Genomic DNA, 25651 nt, shown 5'->3' on the forward strand with positions numbered 1-25651 from the left:
CAACTTCTTTTTCCCCATGCACCTTTTCCCTTTCCAGATTGTGTTTAGTTTTGTTTTACAGTAAGAAACCATAGCTGTGAGTGTGACTATGTGCTGAGTCCTATGAGTCCCCTTAACTAATTGTCAAACCTGGGGTTGGCTTGGGGACCTCCTGACACAGGATACATTATTTTTCACCTTGTCCACTTAATGTCTTTTCCTTCCAGATACAAACCATCAACTTTCAATTATGGAAATATTCTTGATTAGAGTGACAAAACCTAGGTTTAATGGAAGATTTGCAGAATACTGAGCCTGGAGGGTATGACAAATCACAAGATACCATGTAGTCAGGGCTCCCCTAAAGGGAAATGAACAACCACTTACTAGAAAACTGGTCCAAATCAGACAAAAAATACTTGATGATGACATTATGACTGTTTTCAGCCTGTATTTCTGGGATCAACCTAACAGACTCAATGGGTCAATACAGTCTCTAAAAATCACAGAATTGGGGTTCAGCAAATAGCCTGTGCTCAGCTTCATCACAATGAACCAATCTTGAACTAATAAGCTTGGTTTTGTTCAACCAATCATTCTTTGTAAATCTTTCCAGGTTTCCTTGTATGGGTCTCACCCTTGCTTTTGTCTTAGATGATCTCCAGAGTAGTTGTTCTCCCTTGTATATTCCTTAAATAATAGTCAATCCTCAACAGTGTCATCCCTCCATATCATGGGTTCCACATCTGTGGATTCAACCAACCACAAATAAAAAAAAATTGGTAAAAATTTTATCTGAATTGAACATATCTAGACTTTTTTCTTGTCATTATTCTCTAAATAATGTAGTATAATAGCTATTTACATAGCATTTACATTGTGTCAGGCATTATAAGTAATCTAGAGATGATCTAAAGTATACAGGCAGATTGCATAGGTATGTAAATACTACGCCATTTTATATAAGGGACTTGAGCATACACAGATTTTGGTATCCACCCCACAAATCCCCCATGGATATCAAGAGAAAGGATGACTATACTTTGTCTCTGAATCACTCTTTGACAGTTAGTTTGAAGACTCCATCCCACAGGTTTCCCCTCATCTTGTCCATCAGTAAACTCACCTTAACATCATGTCTCTAGGTCTATTGTATTTCCTTCAATAGTGGTGACCTCAAGGGTTGTGTATAAGGAAACTTGTGGTGATCTGAATCAGGCAGATGTCAATAACCAGAAAAGAAAATCAAGGAAACTATCAAGATAAACACACTCAGCAAAGGAGAGGAAGACAAAATCCAGAACTTATGCAAGAAAGCTAAAGATATTCTTTCACAAATCTGAAGGGAAAAAAAAGCCATTTCTCCAAGACCTAAAAAATATGTTTTATCTTTTTCTGCTTATGAGTTAGTTTCATGTTTCCACTCCTGGAAGATGATTTAAATTATAGTTTTTCCATTTCTTCCTCTTAAAATAAGTGGTTCTTAGCTGAAAACATTCTTTCTAAAACAGTCTGAATAGCATTCTCCATCTCTCCACCCCTAATGCACTTGGTTGGCAAGGTTCTTGAGTGAGCACCCCGGCACTTGTCCCACCTTGTCTTTAGGTTTGTTCTGTTCCACCCCTAACCCCTTCATATGCTCCATCTTTAGACTTTATATCCTGCCACTCAAAACCCACTTTTTCCCAACCACTTGGAGCTTCCCAAAGAGTTTGAGAGCCCATGAAAAAACAAAAACTCCTTTAAAAAATTCTAATGGTTAAAATATCATTTTCTAGGGCCTGAAAATCTACCACAGTCTCCTTTATGAAACAAAAGCAATTTAAAATTACAGTTAAAGCCCTTTCCTTTATGGAGTGTTTCTATTGCTACCACCCTCCCCTACCAGGAGATCACAATGTCTGTACTTTCAAGCCTACCTGGAGTTAGTTTTAGAGCTGCCTTACTTATATAAATGTAAAAACAACAACCCTAACCCTCAATACTAATCCAAGGCCTTTACTCTGCTGAGAGATTTGCTACATTATTTTGATGCTTCATTTTTGTTTACAGAGATTAAAGAGAGAAGGTGCTGCATTTGACAAAAGGAATGGCTCTCAAATTTGAGGGTTTTTTTTTTTTTTTGGTACCAGGGATTGAACTCTGGGGCACTTGACCACTGAGCCACATCCCCAGCCCTATTTTGTATTTTATTTAGAGACAGGGTCTCTCTGAGTTGCTTAGCACCTTGCTTTTGCTGGGGCTGGCTTTGAACTTGCAATCCTCCTGCCTCAGCCTCCAAAGCTGCTGGGACTACAGGCATGCACCACTGTGCCTGGCTCAAATTTGAGTTTTTATCAGAATCCCCAGAGGATTTGTTAAAATTCAGATTGCTGAAACCACCCCCTAATCCCAGGGTTTCATCTGCAGCAGGTCTGAGGTAGGACCCAAGCATTTGTATTTGTAACTAGTTCCCAGGAGATGCTGATGCGACTGATCTGGAGACTGCACTTTGAGAATCACTGGACCAAAGTTACAAGAATAGTTATATCAAAGTCCCTGCTTGTCTCTGCACTACTGAAAATGGCCCTTAGGGTAGATGACTTGTTCTTTTACGGGGCATGTTGTGTACTCACTGCCTATGTGCCACTGGCATGTGGGCAGGTGATAGAAGAGAGGAGCAGAATTGGCTCAGCTTAATTTTAGTCCAAGAATAGTCTCAGGCACAGGCCATTAGGAGCAAAAAGCATACAGAAGCCAGAGGAGTGAAATGTAAAAATGAAAAGGAATCTAAGGGGAGCCTAGTGGGGCACAATATCCACTTTGGAAGCTGACTCAATGCTAACCCCAGAGGAAAGGGAGCAGATTTTTCCTAAAGTGGAGTGAAATATATACTGAACAAATTAGAGGAAGTGGACGCTCTGTTGCTGGAAGGAAAAGAGGACAGTGAGCCTGGGTACCAGGGAGTGAGGCTGAGAACAGGGATGTGCCTTCAATGGAATCCCACCCACCTCGGTGAAATGATTCATGTCCTTTGCTTCTTACCCTTGAACTGTGGAAAAGTCATATTTAGCATCCAGCTAAAAATTATTTCCGACCTTATAATGTCATTAAGATATACCCAGCTTGGGGCTGGGGTTGTAGCTCAGTGGTAGAGCGCTCGCCTAGCATGTATGAGGCACTGGGTTTGACTCTCAGCACTGCATATAAATAAATGAATAAAACAAATGTCCATTAACAAAGAAAATATATAAAAGAATTTTAAAAAGATATATCCAGCTGATCAGTAGTCTTGAACACACCATTATCTGTGTTGTGAAGGTATAGGAGAGGAGGGGATGGCAGGGAGTGTGGTCCACCTTGTACAAGCCTCCTCTGCTCCATGACAACATCACTAAATGGAGGAAGATATGCTGGTGGTGGCCAGAGCAGGAGTTCACACAGTGAAAAAGGATGGGTTAAGTTGATGACTCAGGAGCAGACGAGCCTCCCTTTCTTCAAATACAATAGGAAAAAGTCACCTTTGAAGAAAGTTGAGGAAAGATAATTCTTGGGTTACACTTAGTGTTTGAAAGTCATACCAGATGTAAGAGGTTCTTACAAGACCTGACACCTTCAATACCTTGGCCTTGTAAGACCAGATTGTTATCAAAATGGTGATGGCACAAGACTTTGACTCTCTGAGCCAGATGAATGGATAATGAACAATCTTTCCAGAAAAATGTAGGCCAGGAGTCATATCCAGCTTTTATATCTGACAAAACTAAAATTATAGTTGGGGTTATCATCTTTTCTTAGCAATTTATTTTGACTGTAATTTGGTATTAGACAGTGTTATATACTTAGTAACATTAGTCAGCCTTATTTAAATGGATCTGATGACACAATTTTTTTTCTTTTAAAAATATTTTTTTACTATTTTCAAAATGTAAAATGACTAAATAGGAGGTACTTTGTAGGAATTTCTCTGGGTAAGGTAAAATAGTAGGCTTTAATATACCTATAACCTTAATAAATAAATATATAAATATTACATTATATTTATACTGAAGCCTGCTATTTTCCTTTATATTTTATATTTATAATATATTCATATTTAGCTCATATATTTATATATACCATTTAAAATATTTATATACAAAATTTGTTTAGATATAAAATTACATACATGCATAAATATATACAATTATAACTTTATTTTTCTGCATTCCAAGTATAATTTCAGTTTTCAAAGCTGGTAGTCCTTCTGAAACCATGTTGTACATGGACTAGTTTAGGCATTGGAGTATTGTAGATAATGAAAAACTTGTTTGGTTTCAGCTCTTGTTCTTAGAAATGGCAGCATGAATCCACTTTCCCACCTCAATAAGTATGGTATGCTGAATGTAATTGAGTCTTGAAATGACAATGCTTGTCTTAGTCCCTTTGGGCTACTATATCAAACTACTGGAGACTGTATGGCTTATATACAACAGAAATGTCTTTCCAACAGTTCTGGAGGCTAGGAAGACCAAGAACTGGCACTGACAGATTCAGTGTCTGATGAGGGATTCCTTGCTGTAAAATGAGATTGTATCAACTGAGATTGTAATATAATCTGAGATAATGAAGCCAGAATTAAAAAGAGGCAGTCAGTATAGATAGGCAAATCAAGTCAGGTAGGATCAAGGAGGCCAATTTGGATCTGGAAAGTTGGAGAGAGATTGAAATAGTAATGCCTTCAGAGCTCTTCCTCCACCCTAATCAAGATAACCTGCCCCTGCTCCAACGTGTTGCTAAAATAACCTGTCCCAGGGATTGTCCCTCCCTACAGGGAGTTATAAAAGTTGTTAATATATCCTGGGCCCCCTTCCTGCCTAGATTGCTTCACCTTGGCCCTTCCAGCCCATCTGCTTCTCACCTTTTGGCCATCCCACTGAGCATCTCCTGGGCCTAGTCACATATACAGGAAGGAGAGAGATAAGAGGGAAAAGAGCAGAAGAACAAAGGAATCCTAGCACATATATAAAAGGGCAGAACACCTCCTTCTTGGGATACCAGGATACCAGCTATGGCCCCCTTCTCCCTCACGGGAGAAGTCTATGTTACCCCCTTTTAAATGAATCCTGTTTCATGTGCTTGCCTTGGCATGCTTCTCTAATGTACTTCAACATGTGAGGAAGCAGGACTCATCATTGGTAACCAGTGGTATCAATAACTTGCTTTTCAATTGCATTTAATTTTATAGAATTGCAATGGCTACCATTTATAGAGTGCTCACTGCATATTGACTCTTTACAGGATCTATTATAATATCACTTTACAGAAGAGGAAATAGAGATTCAGAATGGTTTAAAAACTCGTCAAAGCTCATACAACTCCAGCAAACCCCAAATATGAAACAGGCTAGAGTTCCTGCCACAATATCTTCCTTTCTAGTTTGTTTTCCTCCCAAAAGACATTTTACCTCAAACTGATTTGTTTCTGAAATTTGAGACATTGGAAAAATTTTATAAAATCACATTAAGTAGTATGAAATTACATGTTTTGGGAAAGGCTGCTTGTCTTTCCCTCTCCTCAATTTCAACTATATTAGACAACCAGACAGCTCTCTTTTGTTCAAGAGGTATGGAGTTGTGCAAACCTAGATTCAGTGAACTGCAGATAGCAGAATACAGGTCTTCTCCAGTTCTGAGCACCATCCATTACATAAAATATGTATTAGTTTTTCCATTTCTATAGTCTTAGTGTTTGTGTCTCCTGCCCCCAAATTTACATGTTAAAACCTAGCCCCTAAGAATGGTATTAAGAGGTGAGATTTTGGGTGGTGATTAGCTCATGAGGGCTCTATCCTCATGAATGAATTAGTACCCTCAGAAAAGAGGCCTTAGGGAGCTTCTTTGTCCATTCTATAACTTCAGAACATACTAGAAGGTACCATCTATGAGGAATGGACCCTCACCAGACATGGAATCTGCTGGCACCTTAATTTTGGACTTTCTAGCCTGTAGAACTGCAAGAAACAAATTTCTGTTATTAATAAATTATGCAATCTAAGGTACTTTGTAAGAGCAGTCTGAACAGACTAAGACACCAGTGCTGCTATACAAATTATCACAAATGTAGTGACTTCAAACAAAACAAATAGATTATTTACAGTTCTGGAAGTCAAAGTCTGAAATGGATCTCATTGGGCAAAAAAACAAGGCGTTGACAAGGCTGCTTTCTTTTCTGGTGGCTCTGGATGAGAATGTGTTTCCTTACATTTTCTAGCTACTAGAGGCCATGTGCATTCTTTAACTCATTGCTCCTTCCTCCATTTTAAAAGCCAGCAGGATAGCATCTTCAAATGTCTCTTGCTTTCTTTCTCACTCTCTCTGATTCTCCTGTGCCCCTCCTTCCCTTGTAAGGACCCCTGTAATTACATTGGTCCCTCCCAGAAAATCATGGATAACAACTCTATTTCAAGCTCCATACTTAGTCATACCTGAAAAGTCTGCTTTGTACTAGAAGGTTACATATTCAAAGGTTATGAAGATTCTGATGTGGACATCTTTGAGGGTCATTATTCTGTCTACCACAGAATTCTAGTTACATAAAATTGTGTTATACCCTGGATAAAAAGCAGTGAGAAAAAATAGCAGTTGCTTCTTTCATGGCAGCTTATAGCATGAAGAATGTCACCACTCCCTGACCACCCACAATCTTGACCCCTGATCCCCATAAAAATGTGAATTATACATGATATAAACACCAGAGGTTATTTGATCCCCTTAAGCCGGCAACTTTTCTTCAAATCAGCTCTTTTCATGTTTTTAATGTCTATAATCAATTATCATACACCGTTAAATCTATCTGATACATGACTCAAGGATTTTCTTCACATATTTACTGACATTGACCTCACCAGTTGGTACTGGGATATCACAATCACTTCCTAACCTGTATCCCATCACCAGTCTCATCTCACTCCAGTGCACTGTCCTCACCATGTCTACAGTTAACATGTTCAAACAGATTTCTTTATTTATAGGTCTTTAAACTGGTAAATGGGTAAACAAACTCTGGTTCATCCACATAGTGTAATGTTATTCAGCAATGAAAAGGAAGAGACCTCTAATACATACATCATGAATAAATTTCAAATGTAGGTATATTTAGGAGGCCAGTTGCAAAGGCTACATGCTTTATGATTTCATATATGTGACTTCAATTTATATGTCTTTCTGAAAAAGGTAAATGTATACACATATAGTACAGATAAAAAATTGACAGGGATTGTAGGTAGGAAAAGGAGTTAACATCAGAGATCCATGGTGGATTTATTTTTTGAATGGAGGACGAGTTCTATAACTAGATTATAGTGGTGTAGGCTCAACTGAATGAATTTGTCAACTCTTATAGTACTATATACTCAAAAAGATAAATTTTATTTTACATATATTACACTTAATTTTTAGAAGTTTATTACCTCAAATTTATTATTATTTTGTGGTGAGAGTATATCACAATCACTCTACTTGCATTTCTTTTTTTTTTAATAATATTTTATTGTTGGTTGTTCAAAACATTACATAGTTCTTAATATACCATATTTCACAGATTGATTCAAGTGGGTTATGAACTCCCATTTTTACCCCGTATACAGATTGCTGTGTCACATCAGTTACATTTCCATTGATTTATAAATTGCCTTTCTAGTGACTGATGTATTCTGCTGTCTATCCCATTCTCCACTATCCCCCCTCCCCTCCCCTCCCCTCCCCTCCCCTTCTCTCTCTCCACCCCCTCTACTAAAAATCGTTTCTTCCACTTATATAATTTTTATCCTACTCCTCCTTTCCTCTTATATGTAATTGTGTATAACCCTGAGGCTCACCTTCCAATTCCATGCAATTTCCCTTAACTCTCCCTTTCCCTCCCGCCTATCATCCCTGTTTAATGTTAATCTTCTTCTCCAGCTCTTCCTCTCTACCCTGTCCTTGGTTACTCCCCTTATATCAAAGAAGACATTTGGCATTTGTTTTTTAAGGATTGGCTAGCTTCACTTAGCATAATCTGCTCTAATGCCATCCATTTCCCTCCAAATTCTATGATTTTGTCATTTCTTAATGCAGAGTAATACTCCATTGTGTATAGATGCCACATTTTTTTAATCCATTCATCTATTGAAGGGCTTCTAGGTTGGTTCCACAATCTTGCTATCGTGAATTGTGCTGCTATGAACATCGATGTAGCAGTATCCCTGTAGCATGCTCTTGTTAGGTCTTTAGGGAATAGACCGAGAAGGGGAATAGCTGGGTCAAATGGTGGTTCCATTCCCAGCTTTCCAAGAAATCTCCACACTGCTTTCCAAATTGGCTGCACCATTTTGCAGTCCCACCAACAATGAACAAGTGTACCCATTTCCCCGCATCCTCGCCAGCACTTGTTGTTGTTGGACTTCTTAATGGCTGCCAATCTTACTGGAGTGAGATGGTATCTTAGGGTGGTTTTGATTTGCATTTCTCTGACTGCTAGCGATGGTGAGCATTTTTTCATGTACTTGTTGATTGATTGTATGTCCTCCTCTGAGAAGTGTCTGTTCAGGTCCTTGGCCCATTTGTTGATTGGGTTATTTGTTATCTTATTATCTAATTTTTTGAGTTCTTTGTATACTCTGGATATTAGGGCTCTATCTGAAGTGTGTGGGGTAAAGATTTGTTCCCAGGATGTAGGCTCCCTGTTTATCTCTCTTATTGTTTCTTTTGTTGAGAAAAAACTTTTTAGTTTGAGTAAGTCCCATTTGTTGATTCTGGTTGTTAACTCTTGCGCTATGGGTGTCCTATTGAGGAATTTGGAGCCTGACCCCACAGTATGTAGATCATAGCCAACTTTCTCTTCTATCAGACGCCGTGTCTCTGATTTAATATCGAGCTCCTTAATCCATTTTGAGTTAACTTTTGTGCATGGCGAGAGAAAGGGATTCAGTTTCATTTTGATGCAAATGGATTTCCAGTTTTCCCAGCACCATTTGTTGAAGATGCTATCCTTCCTCCATTGCATGCTTTTAGCCCCTTTATCAAATATAAGATAGTTGTAGTTTTGTGGATTGGTTACTGTGTCTTCTATTCTGTACCATTGGTCCACTCGCCTGTTTTGGTACCAGTACCATGCTGTTTTTGCGACTATTGCTCTGTAGTATAGTTTGAAGTCTGGTATCGCTATACCACCTGATTCACACTTCCTGCTTAGCATTGTTTTTGCTATTCTGGGTCTTTTATTATTCCATATGAATTTCCTGATTGTTTTATCTATTTCTACAAGAAATGCTGTTGGGATTCTGATTGGGATAGCATTGAACTTATAGAGAACTTTTGGTAATATCGCCATTTTGATGATGTTAGTTCTGCCTATCCATGAACAGGGTATATTTTTCCATCTTCTGAGGTCTTCTTCTATGTCTCTTTTTAGGGTTCTGTAGTTTTCCTTGTATAGGTCTTTCACCTCTTTTGTTAGGTTGATTCCCAGGTATTTTATTTTTTGGGGGGATATTGTGAATGGAGTAGTTGTCCTCATTTCCGTTTCAGAGGATTTGTCGCTGATATACAGGAATGCATTTGATTTATGTGTGTTGATTTTATATCCTGCCACTTTGCTGAATTCATTTATTAACTCTAATAGTTTCTTTGTAGACCCTTTTGGGTCTGTTAGGTATAGAATCATATCATCTGCAAATAGTGATAATTTAAGTTCTTCTTTTCCTATTTTTATGCCTTTAATTTCTTTCGTCTAATTGCTCTGGCCAGTGTTTCGAGGACTATGTTGAACAGAAGTGGTGAGAGAGGGCATCCCTGTCTTGTACCAGATCTTAGAGGGAATGCCTTCAATTTTTCTCCATTCAGAATGATGCTGGCCTGTGGCTTATCATAGATTGCTTTAACAATGTTGAGGTATGATCCTGTTATCCCTAATTTTTCTAGAGTTTTGAACATAAAGGGATGCTGTACTTTGTCGAATGCTTTTTCTGCATCTATCGAGATGATCATATGGTTCTTATTTTTAAGTCTATTGATGTGGTGTATAACATTTATTGATTTTCGTATATTGAACCAGCCTTGCATCCCAGGGATGAATCCTACTTGATCATGGTGTATAATTTTTTTGATGCGATTTTGAATCCGATTCGCCAGAATTTTATTGAGGATTTTTGCATCTAGGTTCATTAGAGATATTGGTCTGTAGTTTTCTTTCCTTGAAGTGTCTCTGTCTGGTTTAGGTATCAGGGTGATGTTGGCCTCGTAGAATGTCTTTGGAAGTTCTCCCTCTTTTTCTATTTCCTGAAATAGCTTGAAAAGTATTGGTGTTAGTTCCCCTTTAAAGGTTTTGTAAAACTCTGCTGTATACCCGTCCGGTCCTGGGCTTTTCTTAGTTGGTAGTCTTTTGATGGTTTCTTCTATTTCCTCTATTGTTATTGGTCTGTTTAGGCTGTCTATATCTTCCTGACTCAATCTGGGCAGATCATATGACTTAAGAAATTTATCGATACCTTCACTATCTTCTATTTTGTTGGAGTATAAGGATTCAAAGTAATTTCTGATTATCTTCTGTATTTCTGAAGTGTCTGTTGTGATACAAAAAGTAATAAATGACACATTAGTACAGAAAAACACATAGCTTATAGCTCATCCTTTAAAACCAGAAGATAAGTGAAAAGTCAGCACAGATTCTTATTTTCACTATAAAAAGTAAAATAAAAAAGTACACAGGGGAACTGAACTGTTTTTTCCTTCTTTCCAGGGATGTGACACACATAAGTTCTCTGGTCTGTACTAAACAAAACAATGTAGTAAACCAAAGCTGACACACGACCAGTAAAGCCATCCACTGCCTCCTCCTCATGCTGAGCTAGACCAGTGAACACCATCTTGGTAGGAGATTATGACGGGAAGAAGAAATCGCAGAGTCTTTACCTACCCTAATAAAAAAAACCAAACAACTGGCTTACACAAAAAGGGTTTTAAGCCAACATGCACAGCACACCTGACATGCCATGATGCAGGGTCGCTTCAGCCTGTTCCAGCACACAGCAGACATTCTCTGGTGCTGCTGAAACAGGTGCACCAACATGAAAAGCATTTTTATCTTTACAGCACTAATGACTAAAAAGCACATAGCATATAATACTTTGATCTTTAGGTGGATAATCATGGAAGTTCCAAGATCATATCCACTAAGTTTGCCTGAGTATTCATCTATAAAAATATTTTTCAAAAATAATGCTTGAAAGAGACTTCTAGAAACAGTGGGACTATATCAGGACCAACAGAAGACAGTGTTACAAGGACCAGGTATGTTAAGACTGGGAGTTGACTTTCACACCACACGTAGCTTTTAGGTAAAGGACATCTCTCTTGGTTGACCCCACAGCCAGCACAAGCTGTGATCAGAGGAGACACAGAAATCGCAGGACAGGCAGCTGGCTCCAGTAGCTCCCTAGATAAATACTCCCAAACAAAAACCCCATTGAGGGTGAAGGACTGAAACTATGTCCCATGTAAAAAAGAGCAGTGAGTGCACAAAGGACTCATGCAAAGCCTGCTGGGAAGAGGAGGGTTCATGGTTGTAGTTATGCACACCAACATGTACCAGGGAAGGGCTCCCAGGTGGAATGGCTGACCTGGGCCTGATCATAGGGGCCTGACCCAAGCACCTGAGAGGTGACTAGGTGGGGAGGGGAAGAACACTAATACAAAACGGCTTGTCAGGAGAAGTGGGTCCAAAGGACCGGTCATTCATGTTGTTTCTGACCTGTCAATACTTAACACAAACCAAGGGCTGCAGAACAGTCTTTCTGAGATGGACTCTTCTGTCGTCATTAGCTATAGTCTCTCTGAGTCTGTCAGACTGGTGACATCCAGAATGTTCCTGTTCATTGCCTGGAGATGGGACCTAGTGCCTCAGATTGTTCTGGGAAGCTGGCATAGAGGATGATTTGCACAATGAAGTCACCACTAAGCCACTGCTTAAGTCCAGACCCCGGCCTTCCTTTTCTGCTCTGTAGTCCAGAAACATTTCTTTAAAAGCCAGAAAATCCGTAAATGTGAGCAGCATGTCAAATATGTCACCAGCCACTTCATCTTTATGGTGCTGTAATGTAGTTGTGAAAGCCGCCATGTTAAATCCAGGAATCCGCTCCAGCAGCTGTTCTTCAATATATTTTTCCACCAGAGAAATATATTCGTTAAAAATGGGTGTGTAGATGAGTTTATTCTCTTCTGTATCTTCAAACTCCTGGTAGTACTTGTCCATGAAGTTTCTCTGTAATAACTGGAACTCGTCATCCATGATAATGTCCTCTAGATATCCAACCACAGCATCAAATTCTGCATCGGATGCAGAGGAGAAGGACAGCGCGAAGCTCTCTTCCTCTAGGGCGTCCATCGCCGCGGCGCCGCATCCACCTGCGCGGGCGAGCGGGCCTGTCGGCCTCCTATCCCGCCCGCGGCCCGGGCCCAGCCTCCGTCCTGCTCCACGGAGCCCACACCCGCATCGAGGGCACGGCGGCCCGCCAGCCGGGAGGAGGCCTCGCCGCCCAGGCCGCAGGCAGCCCACGGCCCAGACGGCTCAGCGCGAGGCCCGGCCTCGGGCTCCTGGCTGCGGCCTCGCGCCAGCCGGGCCTCCTCGCACAGCGAGGCCGCTCCGCCGCCGCCGCCGCCGCCGCCCGCATTTCTTTTTTTAAAACAAATTTTGATTGTAGATGGACAAAATAACTTTATTTATTTATTTTTATGTGGTGCTGAGAATGGAACCCAGGGCTTCATATGTGCTAGGTAAGTGCTCTTCCACTGAGCTACACCCCAAATTCCTCTTCTTGCATTTCTAAAGAAAACGATATATTGTCTTTACAATATATTTTACACCTTGATATAAAATAGATCTCTATGTTGTATGCAGCGAACATATAAAATTTCTTTTAAAATTTAATGTTTATGCTTGACCCTTAATGTATGGAGTAAAGCAGCTTACTAATTTCAAATCAGGTCAATTATCATCCACTAAATGAATTAATTCTCTTATTCCTCTAGAAAATATTAGCCTAGTCATGCAAAGGGCTCCTTAGCATGCACATCTCTGCTGAGATGTTAAAGAGGAGGACTGCAGAGTTCTTATAATCACCCAGTGTGCTCATATTCAGAAGCTTCAAAGGATGGTGTGCACACAGAGTAATTAGAAATAAAAACTAAAACACTTGATTTGGTGGAAAAACCAGGTAATTAGGCAGCTCAGGAAAAGGGGATGGGTGAGCCATGAAAACAGTGCCAAACCAAAAAATGCATCCTGGAACACACACACACACACATCCAGAGTCTCCTGCAGTATACCCATGGTCCTCACTGCCATGGGGTATGCCCACTGGGAAACAAGGAACAGGCCAAAACCTTCATTTGGGACCTGTTGCCTTTAATAGCTGGGAAAAAAACATTTTCTGTTATTGCCCACTTCACTTGAATGCAATACAATCTCACTTCTCCAATTGTCCAAATACATTATATAGCACATTACCTATATCATAAAAAATGAGTGGCTATTATGGGTTTAGATATTAAGTGTACCCCAAAAACTCATGTGTGAAACAATGCAAGAGAGTTTAGTGGTGAAATGATTGGGTTCTGAGTCTTAACCTAATCAGTGCATTAATCCCCTAATAGGGATTAACTGAGTGGTAACTGTAGGCAGGTAGGGTGTGGCTGGAGGAGGTAGGTCCCTGGGAGTGTGCCTTTGGGGTATATATTTTGTCCTAGGTGAGTGGAACTCTCTCTCTGCTTCCTGGTGCCATGTCCTCAGCCACTTTCCTCTGCCACACCCTTCTGTCAGGATGTTCTGCTTCACCTCCGACCCAGAGCAATGAGTTGGCCATCTATGGATTAAGACCTGTGAACCGTGAGCCCCAAATAAACTTTTCCTCCTCTACAATTGTTCTTGTTGGGTCTTCTGGTCATAGTAGCAAAATAACTGACTAAAATGGTGGCTGACTCCTCCTGCAACAACTGAGGAGCTGGTCCACCCCATGCTGGGGTGGGCAGATAGCCTGAGACGTGAGCTAAGGGGCAGCATTTACACCACACCATGGAACTGCGAAGCACAGAAAACTGGGAGATTCCAAGAAAACAAAATTAATGGCTAGCAAACTGTGACTAACTTATCCATAAAAGTAGCTCTTATATTTTGCCTAAATTCAGACATGTGGAAATTTTTAGAGAGAGATAGAGAGACGGGAAGAATGCATACCAGAAAAGAAACTGTTTTCAAGGTCCTTGAGATAGTCCAGAACTGCCCATTTGTTCAATGGTGATTGGTGTTTCCAAAGGAAATCATTTTTGTCTGATTCTGAATGAGAGTCATTTTGCTTCATGTTTGGCGGTGCTGGGGCTCAGTCAGGGCCTTGGGCATGCTAGGCAAGCACTCACCATTAAACTACCTCTTCAGCCGAATGAGGGCTTTTTAAAGACACTCTTAGTAAAGGAACTTTTAATTCAATTTGATATAATATATCTAATGTAACATGTAATAAATGCAGTTTTATTGGTACAAAAAAGCACGTTTATTTTAAAAGTTAATATTCAGAGATTCTTTAAACACCTGCCCCCAAACACTAGCAGATATCAAGGCAACAAATTTATTGGAAAACAATATTCCATAAACTGTGGAAGCTTCAATCATACCACTCCAAATCCATCATCAAGACCACAGCTTTAGCCTACACTTTACTGTACTGCCACCAACAGGAATAATTGTTTTCATCTACAATGTGGATGAAATCTACAATCTACAACAGATTCAAGGGAACTTTTCAAGGAAAAAGGTTAAATGTCCCTTTACTATCCTGATTGTATTGTATAGTCAATAGAGTGACCCACTATATTCGTTTCAAGAATTCTAAAATTCCCAACTCTATAAGAAGATTCTACAAGGAGAAATCAATGGTAAGTGGTTGTGTATAAGAACATCTTGATAAGTGTACTATTATAAGAAAACCCTCAGGCAGGAGATTGCAGAAGAATGCAATGAGGAATTCTGATGCTTGCACCAAGTGCACGGAGTCTCCATGTACAAAAGAGCTAGAAAAACAGACTCATTTACGTGAACTGAACTGATGATGGCTACCAGGGGCAGCCCTAACATGAAGGAAAGACATTCCAAACATAGTAAATCTTTTTTTTTTTTTAAAGAGAGAGTGAGAGAGGAGAGAGAGAGAATTTTTAATATTTATTTTTTAGTTCTCGGGGGACACAACATCTTTGTTGGTATGTGGTACTGAGGATCGAACCCGGGCCGCACGCATGCCAGGCGAGCGCGCTACCGCTTGAGCCACATCCCCAGCCCAACATAGTAAATCTTGAAGTTCCCACCAAAACAGATTACACCTTCCATGACTTTCCTGGCAATTTCATTCCTGGGAACTCTGGAGAACAGTGAAAGTGTCCCCAAAGCATCCGATATTTATTTCCCTTGGTTGCTGGTGTTCTGTGTGTGCTCTTCAAACTAAATGGAAAAGAAAAAATGTGACCAGCCCCACAACACGCACAAGTCTAACGGAAGTGTGGAGAGCAGACAGGAAGTGTGGCCAGAGTCTGCAGTTCAGCGGCCTGCAGGTCTGGGCCTGGGCCTGGGATGCATAGGAGTGCGCATGCGTGCTAACGGCCACTCCTTGACCTTGGCCCCTCTCCACTTCCGGCCAACTGAGCACCCAACGCGGCACAGACAGTGGCGCAACCAGGTACAGGTCTTTTCAGAAATTTCTGGGTGTTTTCTGTAATGCCCCCGGGGGGGGGGGGGGTTCTTGGTGCCCCTCTTTAATGAAGGCTGTTGGCTTCAGGGTGGACTGTAGAGTTTGCAGGACTCAGAGTGATAACTGCCCACACGATTTCCACCTCCCTTCACCAATGCACGTACGTTTTTCTCTTCTTGTAGGGTTCCTATTTTATTTTAAAATGCAGCGATCTTTAGAACAAGCTTTGGATCGTGCAGAGGATGTCATTGAAAGTGCCCAACAGAGACCCCCTAAGAGAAAATACTCATCTAGTGGGGAGAAATCTCTACATCAAAAACTTTATGACATTTATGTAGAAGAATGTGAAAAAGAGCCCGAGGGGACGGAGGAACTCAGGAGCAATGTCAACTTGCTGGAAAAGCTGGTTAGGAGAGAGTCCTTGCCATGCTTAGTAGTCAACTTGTACCCGGGAAATAAGGGCTATTCTCTGATGCTGGAGGACAAAAGTGGGTTCTTTTCAGAGACCATCCAGCTGCCTTATGGAGAAGGGGAACTGCTTGAGTACTTGGATGCAGAAGAATTACCACCTATTCTACTGGATGTCCTAGAAAAATCACAGCTGAACATTTTTCATTGTGGGTGTGTCATAGCAGAAATCCGTGACTATAGACAGTGCAGTGACATGGAACCTTCCACTTACCAAAGCCGGCATATTCTCTTGCGCCCCACCATGCAGACTTTAGCATGTGATATAGAGTCCATGACGAGTGATGACCTCCAATGGACTCAGGAAGACAAACTTGCCCTTGAGAGTGAACTGCTCTTAGCTACAGCTGAACCATTGTGTCTTGATCCCTCTGTGGCTGTCACCTGCACTGCTAACAGGCTACTGTATAACAAGCAGAAGATGAATACTAACCCAATGAAACGGTGCCTGAAGAGGTATTCATGGTCCTCTCTGAATCTGCAGCAAGAGCTGTCGCAACATCAGTCTCCCCCTGATGCAAGACTATTGACTGCTTGCAAAAAAGAGGAAGAGAGAAAAGCAGGTCTGAATCAAGACCTGAGGATGCCTCCAGTTGGATATTGTGTGGACAAGTGGAAAGAAAGATGCTGTGACTTGGCCATACCTTCTCAAGTGGATGTGGAGAAATATGCTAAAGTGAAGGAGTCTTTGGGATCTGATGACCCACAAGCAACAGTCTGGCCAGCTCCTGAGCTAGGAGATAACTTTGGATTTGAGTGTGATAGTGGCAATCAGCTCTGGGAAACGAAGCTGAGCTTCATGCAGTCACTCAATGATCCGCTTTTCTCTGGCAAAACTGCATCACCTAAACAGGGCCCATGTGAGATCCAGATGTATCCCCCGCTGGTCTCCCCAGCTGACCATTCACATGGCTTCGTGGAAGGGTCAAAGACTGATGCAGGGCCAGTGAATGTGTGCCAGGAGTCCATCCAGAGCAAAGTCGACTGTGCATACAAGATGCCCCACGGCTCCAGTGGCTCAGCCCATCTCATGCAACCCTCTTCAGGGAAAAAGCCAAAGCAGCCTACCACCAGATGGGTGCAGTCCTCAGTACCAGGGAAGGCATTGAAACCTCGAGCTCTGGCTGTGACTCTTCCCTCCATCGCAGGACAGACTTTGTCAGGTAACAGTCCTCCTGCACAGCAGGCAAGCAGCTTGCACAGATTCCCACCTCTTGCCCCAGCTCCTAAGAGACGTGGCCTTTATCAGACGTCTCCTTTAGGTGTCAGCAGAGGAGGAGGAGTGCTTTATCCAGCCACCTGGCCCCCTGCCAGCTTTTCAGAAGGAACCCTGACCACCCGGGACCCAGTGGGCTCCACTTGCCTAAAGGTCATCAATGTGGTGGGCCCAGGGCAAGGAGCCCAGGTTTTGGTGAGTGGTTCCAACCCTGTGCTGACCCATTCCACCAGTGCCTATGTACCTATAAGCATGCATCCCAAGGGCCTTCTGCCCCCCAGAGGTCAACTGCACAATGCACAGCCATGTCCAACACAGTCACCTGCTCAAGCAGGTGTGCAACTGATTTTAAATAACACTTCGGGTCCTGTTACTGTCTTCCAGCTTCCACCTGGTTCCATCATTTTGAACCCCCAGCAGCAGCAGCCCCAGCAGCTGCAGCCTCAGCCCCAGCCCCTGCCCCAGCCCCAAGTTTACCAGTTGGTTCCACAGCAACAGCTTCAGCAACCCACAGCTGCTCCTCCTCCACAGGCAGGGCCACAGGCTTCTGTGCCAGGTTCAGGTGGTCAACAGTGGGCCTTGCTGGCCCCGCAAGCTGTTGTCATTAACCTAGCTCGAGGCAACAGTGTTCTGCAGCCCCAGTCAGCTATGTTGTGTCAGCTTGGCTCTGGTCAGCAAACACCTAGGCAGTGCCTTCCTCCACAGAGATTGCAGCTCTCCCCTACCCCTCAAGGGCAGCACCAGCCCCAGCCACTGCCACAATGTCTACAGCTGAGACTGGTGCAGTGCCCCGTGTCTGTGACCACAGCACCCACTCTGACAGCTCAGCCACGTGGGTTTGGGCGCACAGCAGGCCAGGCAAAAGATAAAATGAAGAGTGGCACCCCAAAGTTCTGAGTCTTGCCTTGGTTTTCTTCTCTTTTTAAAAACACACCAGCATTGAGCCAAATCAATTCCAAGCTTTCACTTCATCTGTGGTATTTTTAATGTGTCAGTATTTGGCATTTTAGAGTATAAGCTTTAGGGCAAAGCACAATCCCTTGATTTTTGCATAGAAACAGGGAAGGATTTAAGAAACGGGATTATCTTGTTTAAGTTATTCTTTGAATTGTTGTTGACATGATTATTTTTATTCTATTTTTATGATTATTTAATTCTATTTTTAATATGTGCCCAAATCCAAACTGGGTGCAGTTGAAACTCTTGAAGCTTATAATCTCTCTGAATGAGATAGTTACAGTTAAGAATATGCCTTGAATTACCATTTTTAGCAAAATGAGCTCGTTTTTATATTTTTATTTTAAAAAAGTAGAACACATCTTAGTATCTCAACAGTTTTTAAGTGTGCAGTTCTATGGTATTAAGAACATTATGTGGTTGTGCAACAGAACTATAGAATGTCTTCATCTTGCAGAAATTAAACTCTGCAGCATTTAACATCAGCTCCTGATTTCCTCACCCCAGCCCCAGGTGGCTCTGTCTCTAAGAATTTGAGTACTGAGAGGACCTCATGTAAGAGACATCATACCATGTTCATGATTTTGAGACTGGCTTAATTCTCTATCATAATGTCCTCTAGTTTCATCCATGTTCTCCCATGTGAGAGGAAGCTCTTTGCTTTTTAAAAGAATTCTCTGTACATAATACCTACAGAAGTAACATAAGGGGATGGGGTTGTAGCCCAGTGGTAAAGTGCTTGCCTAGCAGGAGTGAGGTACTGGGTTTGGTTCTGAGCTCCATATAAAAATGGATAAATAAAGTAAGGGTCCATCGACAACTAGAAATTGTTTTTTAAAAAAGATGTAAAACAGGAAAATTTTTTCTCAGAAGAATGTAGTTGGTACTTATTTGTTTAAAATGTTTTGCACAATGTGTGAGATGTAATTTTTACAAATCCAGGTTGAAGAAATAAAGTCAAAAGAAATTACAGCAAACCAGTGTTATCACACTGAGATTGAGTCCACCAGAGGCTATAGGCCATTGACTGTCTTGGTGGCAGATTTGCTTGTGTGACAGCCCCCACCAGCCCTTTCAAAGGCTCTCCCTGCACTCAGTGTCCCCCTGCCTTGCAAAGCCCAGCTCCCCTCCTACAGGCCCTGTCAGTGGTCTTGAAAAGGCACTTCTGGGACATCTTGTTGTCTCTGTCTTTATAAGGTTATTTACATTTTTAGAACACTAGGTTACTTGCAAAGAGGTAAATAAATATTTGAAAATCTGTTTTATTTGTTTGCTTTTCAAATGCCTGAAGCTTTCTCACATGGTTAATTTGGCCTTCCTCTTCTTTTTTCTTTTATCTGCTCATCATCAATTGTTCAGTGTTCCTTGCTCCATCTATGATTTTTCCATTTTCTTTTCTCAGTTGGACTTGAGGATTCCTGAATTTTTGTCTTTTTTTCTTTTTTAAAATTTGAGGTGTTGGCCTGAGGTTGTACCAGTGACAGAGCTCCTGCTTAGCATGTTCAAGGAATTGTGTTTAATCCCAGCACCCAGCACCAAAAAAAAAAAAAAAAAAAAAAAAAAAAGGTGTAATTCACATCAGAAACATTTAACTGTTTACAAGTTCGTTTGGGAACATTTCATGTATTCACAATATTCACAATGAAGTGCACCACTTCTGTTTCTCAAACATTTTCAGTGCCTTAAAAGAAATTTGTGTACCCATTAAGTTCTCTGTTGTCTTCCTTCCTACTCCCCAACAATCACCAATTTTCTTTCTTTCTCTATTGATTTAACTTTTCTCAGTATTTCCCAATCAACAAATGGGCAAAGGAATTGAATAGGCACTTCATAGAAGAACAAATTGAAATGATCAACAAATATATGAAAAAATGTTCAACATCTCAATATTTCCTATAAATGGAATCATACAACATGAGGTATTTGGGCTCTGGCATAATGTCTTTGTGGTTCATTGATGTTTAACATTTACAAGTCCTTCATTTCCCTTTCTTCCTTTCTTTTTTTCTTTCTTTTTTTTTCTGAATAATATTCCATTGTTTGTGCATAGCACCTCCTGTTTATCCATTCGTCTTTTGTTGAACCTTTGGGTTATTTCCACCTTTTGGCTCTTGTGGAAAGTGCTGCTACAATCATTTGTGTATAAGTTATTTTAGTGTTTTTTATATTTTGTTCTGTTATAATTTTGAAGGACAATGTGCCTATATAAAATTTCTTTTTTTAAATACACATGTATGTTTATCTGCCTTTTGTTTTTAACTAAAAAGGAAAATTGATCTGGCAACTCTGAAAGGGATTAGTGATGAAACAGGCTGATTTTAAGCAAATACGTTGAATTTGCCATCTGAGTGACAATGAGCCTGTTAGAGCATCCTGGACATCATTGGGAATGGTGCCTGCACTTTAAAGAACTGAACCAGTTCCATGAGCAGTAGCAAAGAAGAATTTATTCATGGCCTTGGGTGCCCATTAGAGACCTGACCTCAGAATATCACCAGATTTGTTGTCCTTCCTTTGCCCTATAGCTGGTACTTTCAAGAACTACAGGGAGACACCAGCTGACTTTGTGCTTGAGTAATGTGGTCCTTCCTTTCCAGGCAGGTAAATAAATTCAGCTTTGTTTCAGGTTACTATTTGCTAGTCTTTGTTTATTTGCTTCTAATGATCCCCACCTGGATGGTACTTTGACACAGCGTCCCTTTTGAGGGCATTAGCTGGATACATTTTGTGAGTAAATTTTTCATTTATTTTAGCATCATGAGAACTTGGGGGCTCTTTCAAGATGAATCCTTACTCAGTATCCAAAATTAGCTTTCTGAAGGCTATATCTTCAGGGCTTTACCAGAGGATATTGATAGAATTCTCTGATAGGTTACAGAGAAAAGTGATCCCACAAATGAGCACCCATGAAAATTCCAGCAGGCTGAGTAAAACAGGACATGGGACTTTGTCATAGGGCAGGAGTTTGGGAACAAGATTATTTCATTCCATGAAAATCCTTGCAAATGCAGGGTTGACCCTAGCTCTAGAAGAGTGCTGTCCAATAGAAATCTAACTTGAGTTCCATAGGTAACTTAAAATTTTCTCATAGCCATGTTTTATTTTTTATTTATTTATTTTTTGAGAGAGAGAGAGAGAGAGAGAGAGAGAATTTTTTAATATTTATTTTTTAGTTTTCGGCGGACACAACATCTTTGTATGTGGTGCTGAGGATCGAACCCAGGCCGCACGCATACCAGGCGAGCGCGCTACCGCTTGAAAAACATCCCCAGCCCCCATAGCCATGTTTTTAAAAAGTAACAAACAACAAAAAACTCCAGGAGAAATTACTTTAATAAAAAAGTTTTTTTAAACCAGTGAAAAATATTATCATTCTCATTTTATCAATATTAAAAATTTTAATGAGACATTTTCTTTCTTTTATTTTTACTGTTTTCAAACTCCAGACACTGTCTCAATTTGAATGTGAAATTTTCTTCAAAAATACCTAATCTGAATTTAGATTTTTATAAAATTTACACTTGTAAATGTAGATTCACCGTCCAAACATACTTAGTTTTCCAATAATTGAATCAAGTACCAGTTTATAAATTTAAAGTGATTAAAAGTAAGCTGGGCATGGTGGCACACACCTGTAATTCCAGTGGCTTGGTAGACTGACACAGGAGGATCACAGGTTCAAAGCGAGCCTCCACAACTTAGTGAGGCTGTAAGCAACCTAGTGAGACCCTGACTCAAAAAATAAAAAAAAAGGTTGAGGAGGTTGCTCCATGGTTAAGCACTCCTAGGTTCAATTCCTGGTACCAAAAAAGGGGGGGGGAGGATTAAAAGTAATATTTTTAAAAGAAAAAAAAAGTAATATTTTAAAAATGAGATCCTTAGCCTCACTAGCCACATTTCAAGTGCTCAATAGCCACACACAGCTAGTGGATGTTGTGTTGGACAGCAACCTTCTGAGAGAGGGAGGAGAAAAGCGGATAACTAAGACAGTCTCAGGCATGAAATGGGTACTAGTTCTTGAGATCCAGGAGCTGGGCATCAGAGCACACTGTTAGAGTGAGAGCGATGATGCCGATTCCAAGGGCTCGAGTGAGCTTCCAGAAATCCTCATACCCTGGAGTTGCCTGGGCTGGGATCTTCAGGTAGAAATGTAGGGGCCCCTGCCATGGAGCAGAAGTTGGTAAAGACTGGTAGACAGGGGTGAGCCCTGCGCCAGGCTTTGCACACTCACATGCCAAATGCATTTGAAGAGGACCCTAACCACCCAGCAGTCAACTAAAACTTATCTCACCTCCATCCCAAGCAGTTTGGATCCTGAGGGAATGGGAGAGAGAGAATAGGCACTACCTTCTCCTTTATTCTTCCTTTCACTCCTTCTCCCTGCCCATCTTTCAGGTTGGGTCACTAGTTCCCCCTGTACATGTTAAACCAGATCAGCCATGAGTTAATTTTGGGAACAGGGTGATGGGTAAGTGGAGGCTCATTATATTATCATCTCTACTTTGCATATAATTGAAATTGGCTATATTTACTTACACACACACACACACACACACACACACACACACACACATATATATATACCTATCCCTTTGAACAGCTGAGTTCCTGATGTTGTTAACAGCTCATAAACACACCTTTCTCCATCTCAGCATTCATCTTATACCTGAAGTCCTGCCAGACCCCAGCCTTAGACTTGCCCTTGCTTCTTCCTGCTTTTCTGCTATAACTGCAGGCAGCAAAGGGTGTGTGAGTTAATTGTTAAATTCAGTTCAACAAGTTCCTCATTAGGGACAAATTACCTGAGTTTGAAATCTGCTAATTTTCCAATCAGAGTGAGTGTTTGCACTTGTGATTTGGAAATAATTACCATATGGTAAAAGCAAAACCTATGTGGGGATTAAAGTAAAGGTGAGGGAGGACAGGAGCTTATTTTGGCATCTTCCCCGGAAACCTGTGTTAGCATATGCAGATTAGTTGAGGTGCCTCTGCATTGGGGTGGGAAAACTCACCTGTAGCACTGTTTTGTGAAAGACTGTTTACTTTATGTGCTAATCCTCCTGAAAGGTAACTTTGGCCTTTGATGAGAGAGCAGTATTGGCTTCATAGGCCAGAATTGGACCTGCGAAAGAAAACAGCATTTTGAATCAAACCACTTCATCTAAAAATACACCTATAATTTTGCTTTAATCTCTCCACAGTCTGAAGGGTGACAGAAATATTTCCTTGGAGGTGGAAGTGGTGAGTCTAAATGTCCTTTGGGTGATGTCGCAATGAATATATTAGGGAAACTCATCTGAAAGAATTTGAAAAATTATGAACAGTAATTGCTGCAGAATTTGCCCCAGTTACTACATCATTAGTTATAAAGCTGTTGGAATCCCATGACAAAGAATAGTCAAAGTTTCATTTAATTTATAAGCCAATGTTCCCCCTGTGAGGTGCTGGGGTTGGAACTTAGGGCCTTGTGCATACCAGGCAAGTGCTCTACCACTGAGCTACCCCCAGGCCCTGAGGGGTTGCTTTTGAAATTTGGAGCCAGGAAAAGCTTTGTCTCCCCTGATGAAGTGTCCTTCTTTCTTTCTGATAACTGGAGTTGAACAAGTTCTCAGGTTTCCCTTTGTACCTCAATTGCCAGAAAACTCAAAACTAAATTTTGAAACTCAAATCAGCTAATTTACATTCGTGGTTAGCACTTTAGCATTCCTTACTCCATATTTTTAATTTCAGTTTTATTAGTTCTGTTGTCATAGACTACAAATCTTTTGTCAAGGGAAAATGAGAACAAATACCTCTCTCTGCAAGTGTCAATGATAGTGGACAGACAGACATGAGTGCTGGGAACATGAAGGTAAGGGAATAAATCTATAAAATGGGCCTATTGTGCTGACCCCCACAGCTTTCACTTTTAAAAAGCAATTTACTTGCAGCCCTGCCTAGCTTAACTGGACAGGATATGTTACATTCCTCAGCAAACTACCTGTTATCTGCAAGAGAAATGCAGGCCCAAAATAATGCCAGTCAGAAGAATACAAATTACCCTAAAGGGGGATTTTTGCAACCCTTTCATAGACCAGGTACTGGAACTCGGGGAGATAGGATAATTCCCCCTAACCAATTAAAACTGGTTCGCATGGGACAAAGTGACCTAGAGTTGTCATGGCAGTCATCCTACTGTCAGTAAAAAGTCCAGAAGTGGACCTGGGTGGAATTCTGTGGGAACTTCTCTAAGACGCTCAATAAAATGGCACATTCTCCCTCTCCTCTTTGAGAGAACCCACTGTCTCCCTTGAGAGTGTCCCATTTCCCCTTTCCTATCTCCTTAAATATACTCATGCCTGAGTGAAATGTCTGAAATCTCTCTGACTTTATTGCAAGAATCAGGGTTTGAAGGGGAGCCTTCATGCTGCCTCAGTTTCCCAGAAGGCCCCAGCCCTGTAACAGTAACACATACCTAAGTAAATAGTAGCTTCTATTCATTTACAAGCACTGTCTCTAATCCTTTTACTTGTTAGTAATATCCATTAGGTATTATTCTTATTTGCAAAGAAGAAACTGAGGTCCAAATAGGACTTCTTAGGACAATAAAGCCATTGAGTGACCCAATGATATTTTAGCTCCCTTTCTGTCCACTTCTGAAGTCCATGCCTTGTGTCTTGGTACATGTAACTGATGTGTTAATGGACCTCAACCCAGTGGGAGACTGTATATGTGAAACCATTTTATACTTTCTAGTCACTGCTTTTGAGTATACACCACCAAGTCCTTTACCTGCCCTTTAATGACTCTTTGGCCAGATCTCATAACTTTGGGCTCTCTTGGTTGGTGAAAGTTGATTACAATTACAATGTCAATATCAGTTATAATTTCATTATCATTTGATTATCATTTGAATATCACATCCTGTGTTCTGGGGGTGGGGGTAGGCAGGCAGGGGAGAAGACAGACAAAGGTCTTCCTGTGGAAATGGTTTCTTTACATGTCTGATGCTGTGATCTGCTGAATGGGGGTCTTCCTGCAGGGAGCTGTTCAGTTTTTCTGAGGTGACAGCGGTCAGCTTCATCTGGGTTTTCTCCTCTGGGGCCTTCTGCAGAGCAGCCCTGTGTTCCTCCACGTGGAATCTTAGTGGTGGCTGAGGCCCTTTTCCACATTTTGAAGGCAGTGGGTGTCAGTGGATCAAGGTGGGAATGATGTTCCTATTTTCTTCTCAGCCACGCTTTTCCCTCAGTAGTACATTTTGAATCTCTCACATTTGCATATTTCTAGACCACGAGGGGGCACCAGACTCCAGGTTCACACAC

At 41.1% G+C, this 25651-nt stretch overlaps 2 protein-coding genes across 3 annotated transcripts; one reads left to right on the top strand and one right to left on the bottom strand.

Moving 5' to 3' along the window:
- Positions 1-10738: 10738 nt before the first annotated feature.
- Positions 10739-12636, bottom strand: LOC308639041 (ADP-ribosylation factor-like protein 2-binding protein). 2 transcript variants are annotated; one of them, XM_081277012.1, is made up of 2 exons: positions 11749-12636; positions 10739-10894 (listed from the first exon to the last, which is right to left on the bottom strand). In XM_081277012.1, the coding sequence occupies exon 1, from the start codon at positions 12358-12360 to the stop codon at positions 11869-11871; it is 492 nt and encodes a 163-aa protein (XP_081133138.1). In that variant the 5' UTR covers positions 12361-12636; the 3' UTR covers positions 10739-10894; positions 11749-11868. The 2 variants fall into 2 exon arrangements, with proteins under 2 accessions (XP_081133138.1, XP_081133137.1); XM_081277011.1 differs by having other exon boundaries at positions 10879-10894; positions 11728-12636.
- Positions 12637-15911: 3275 nt separating this feature from the next.
- Positions 15912-18290, top strand: LOC308638984 (transcription factor SPT20 homolog; the record flags this gene model as incomplete). Its single annotated transcript, XM_081276906.1, has 2 exons — positions 15912-17588; positions 17925-18290. The coding sequence occupies 2 exons, from the start codon at positions 15912-15914 to the stop codon at positions 18288-18290; spliced, it is 2043 nt and encodes a 680-aa protein (XP_081133032.1).
- Positions 18291-25651: the final 7361 nt, after the last annotated feature.

Source organism: Spermophilus citellus (assembly GCF_964194105.1).
Source record: "Spermophilus citellus genome assembly, chromosome: X".
NCBI classification, from domain to species: Eukaryota; Metazoa; Chordata; class Mammalia; order Rodentia; family Sciuridae; genus Spermophilus; species Spermophilus citellus.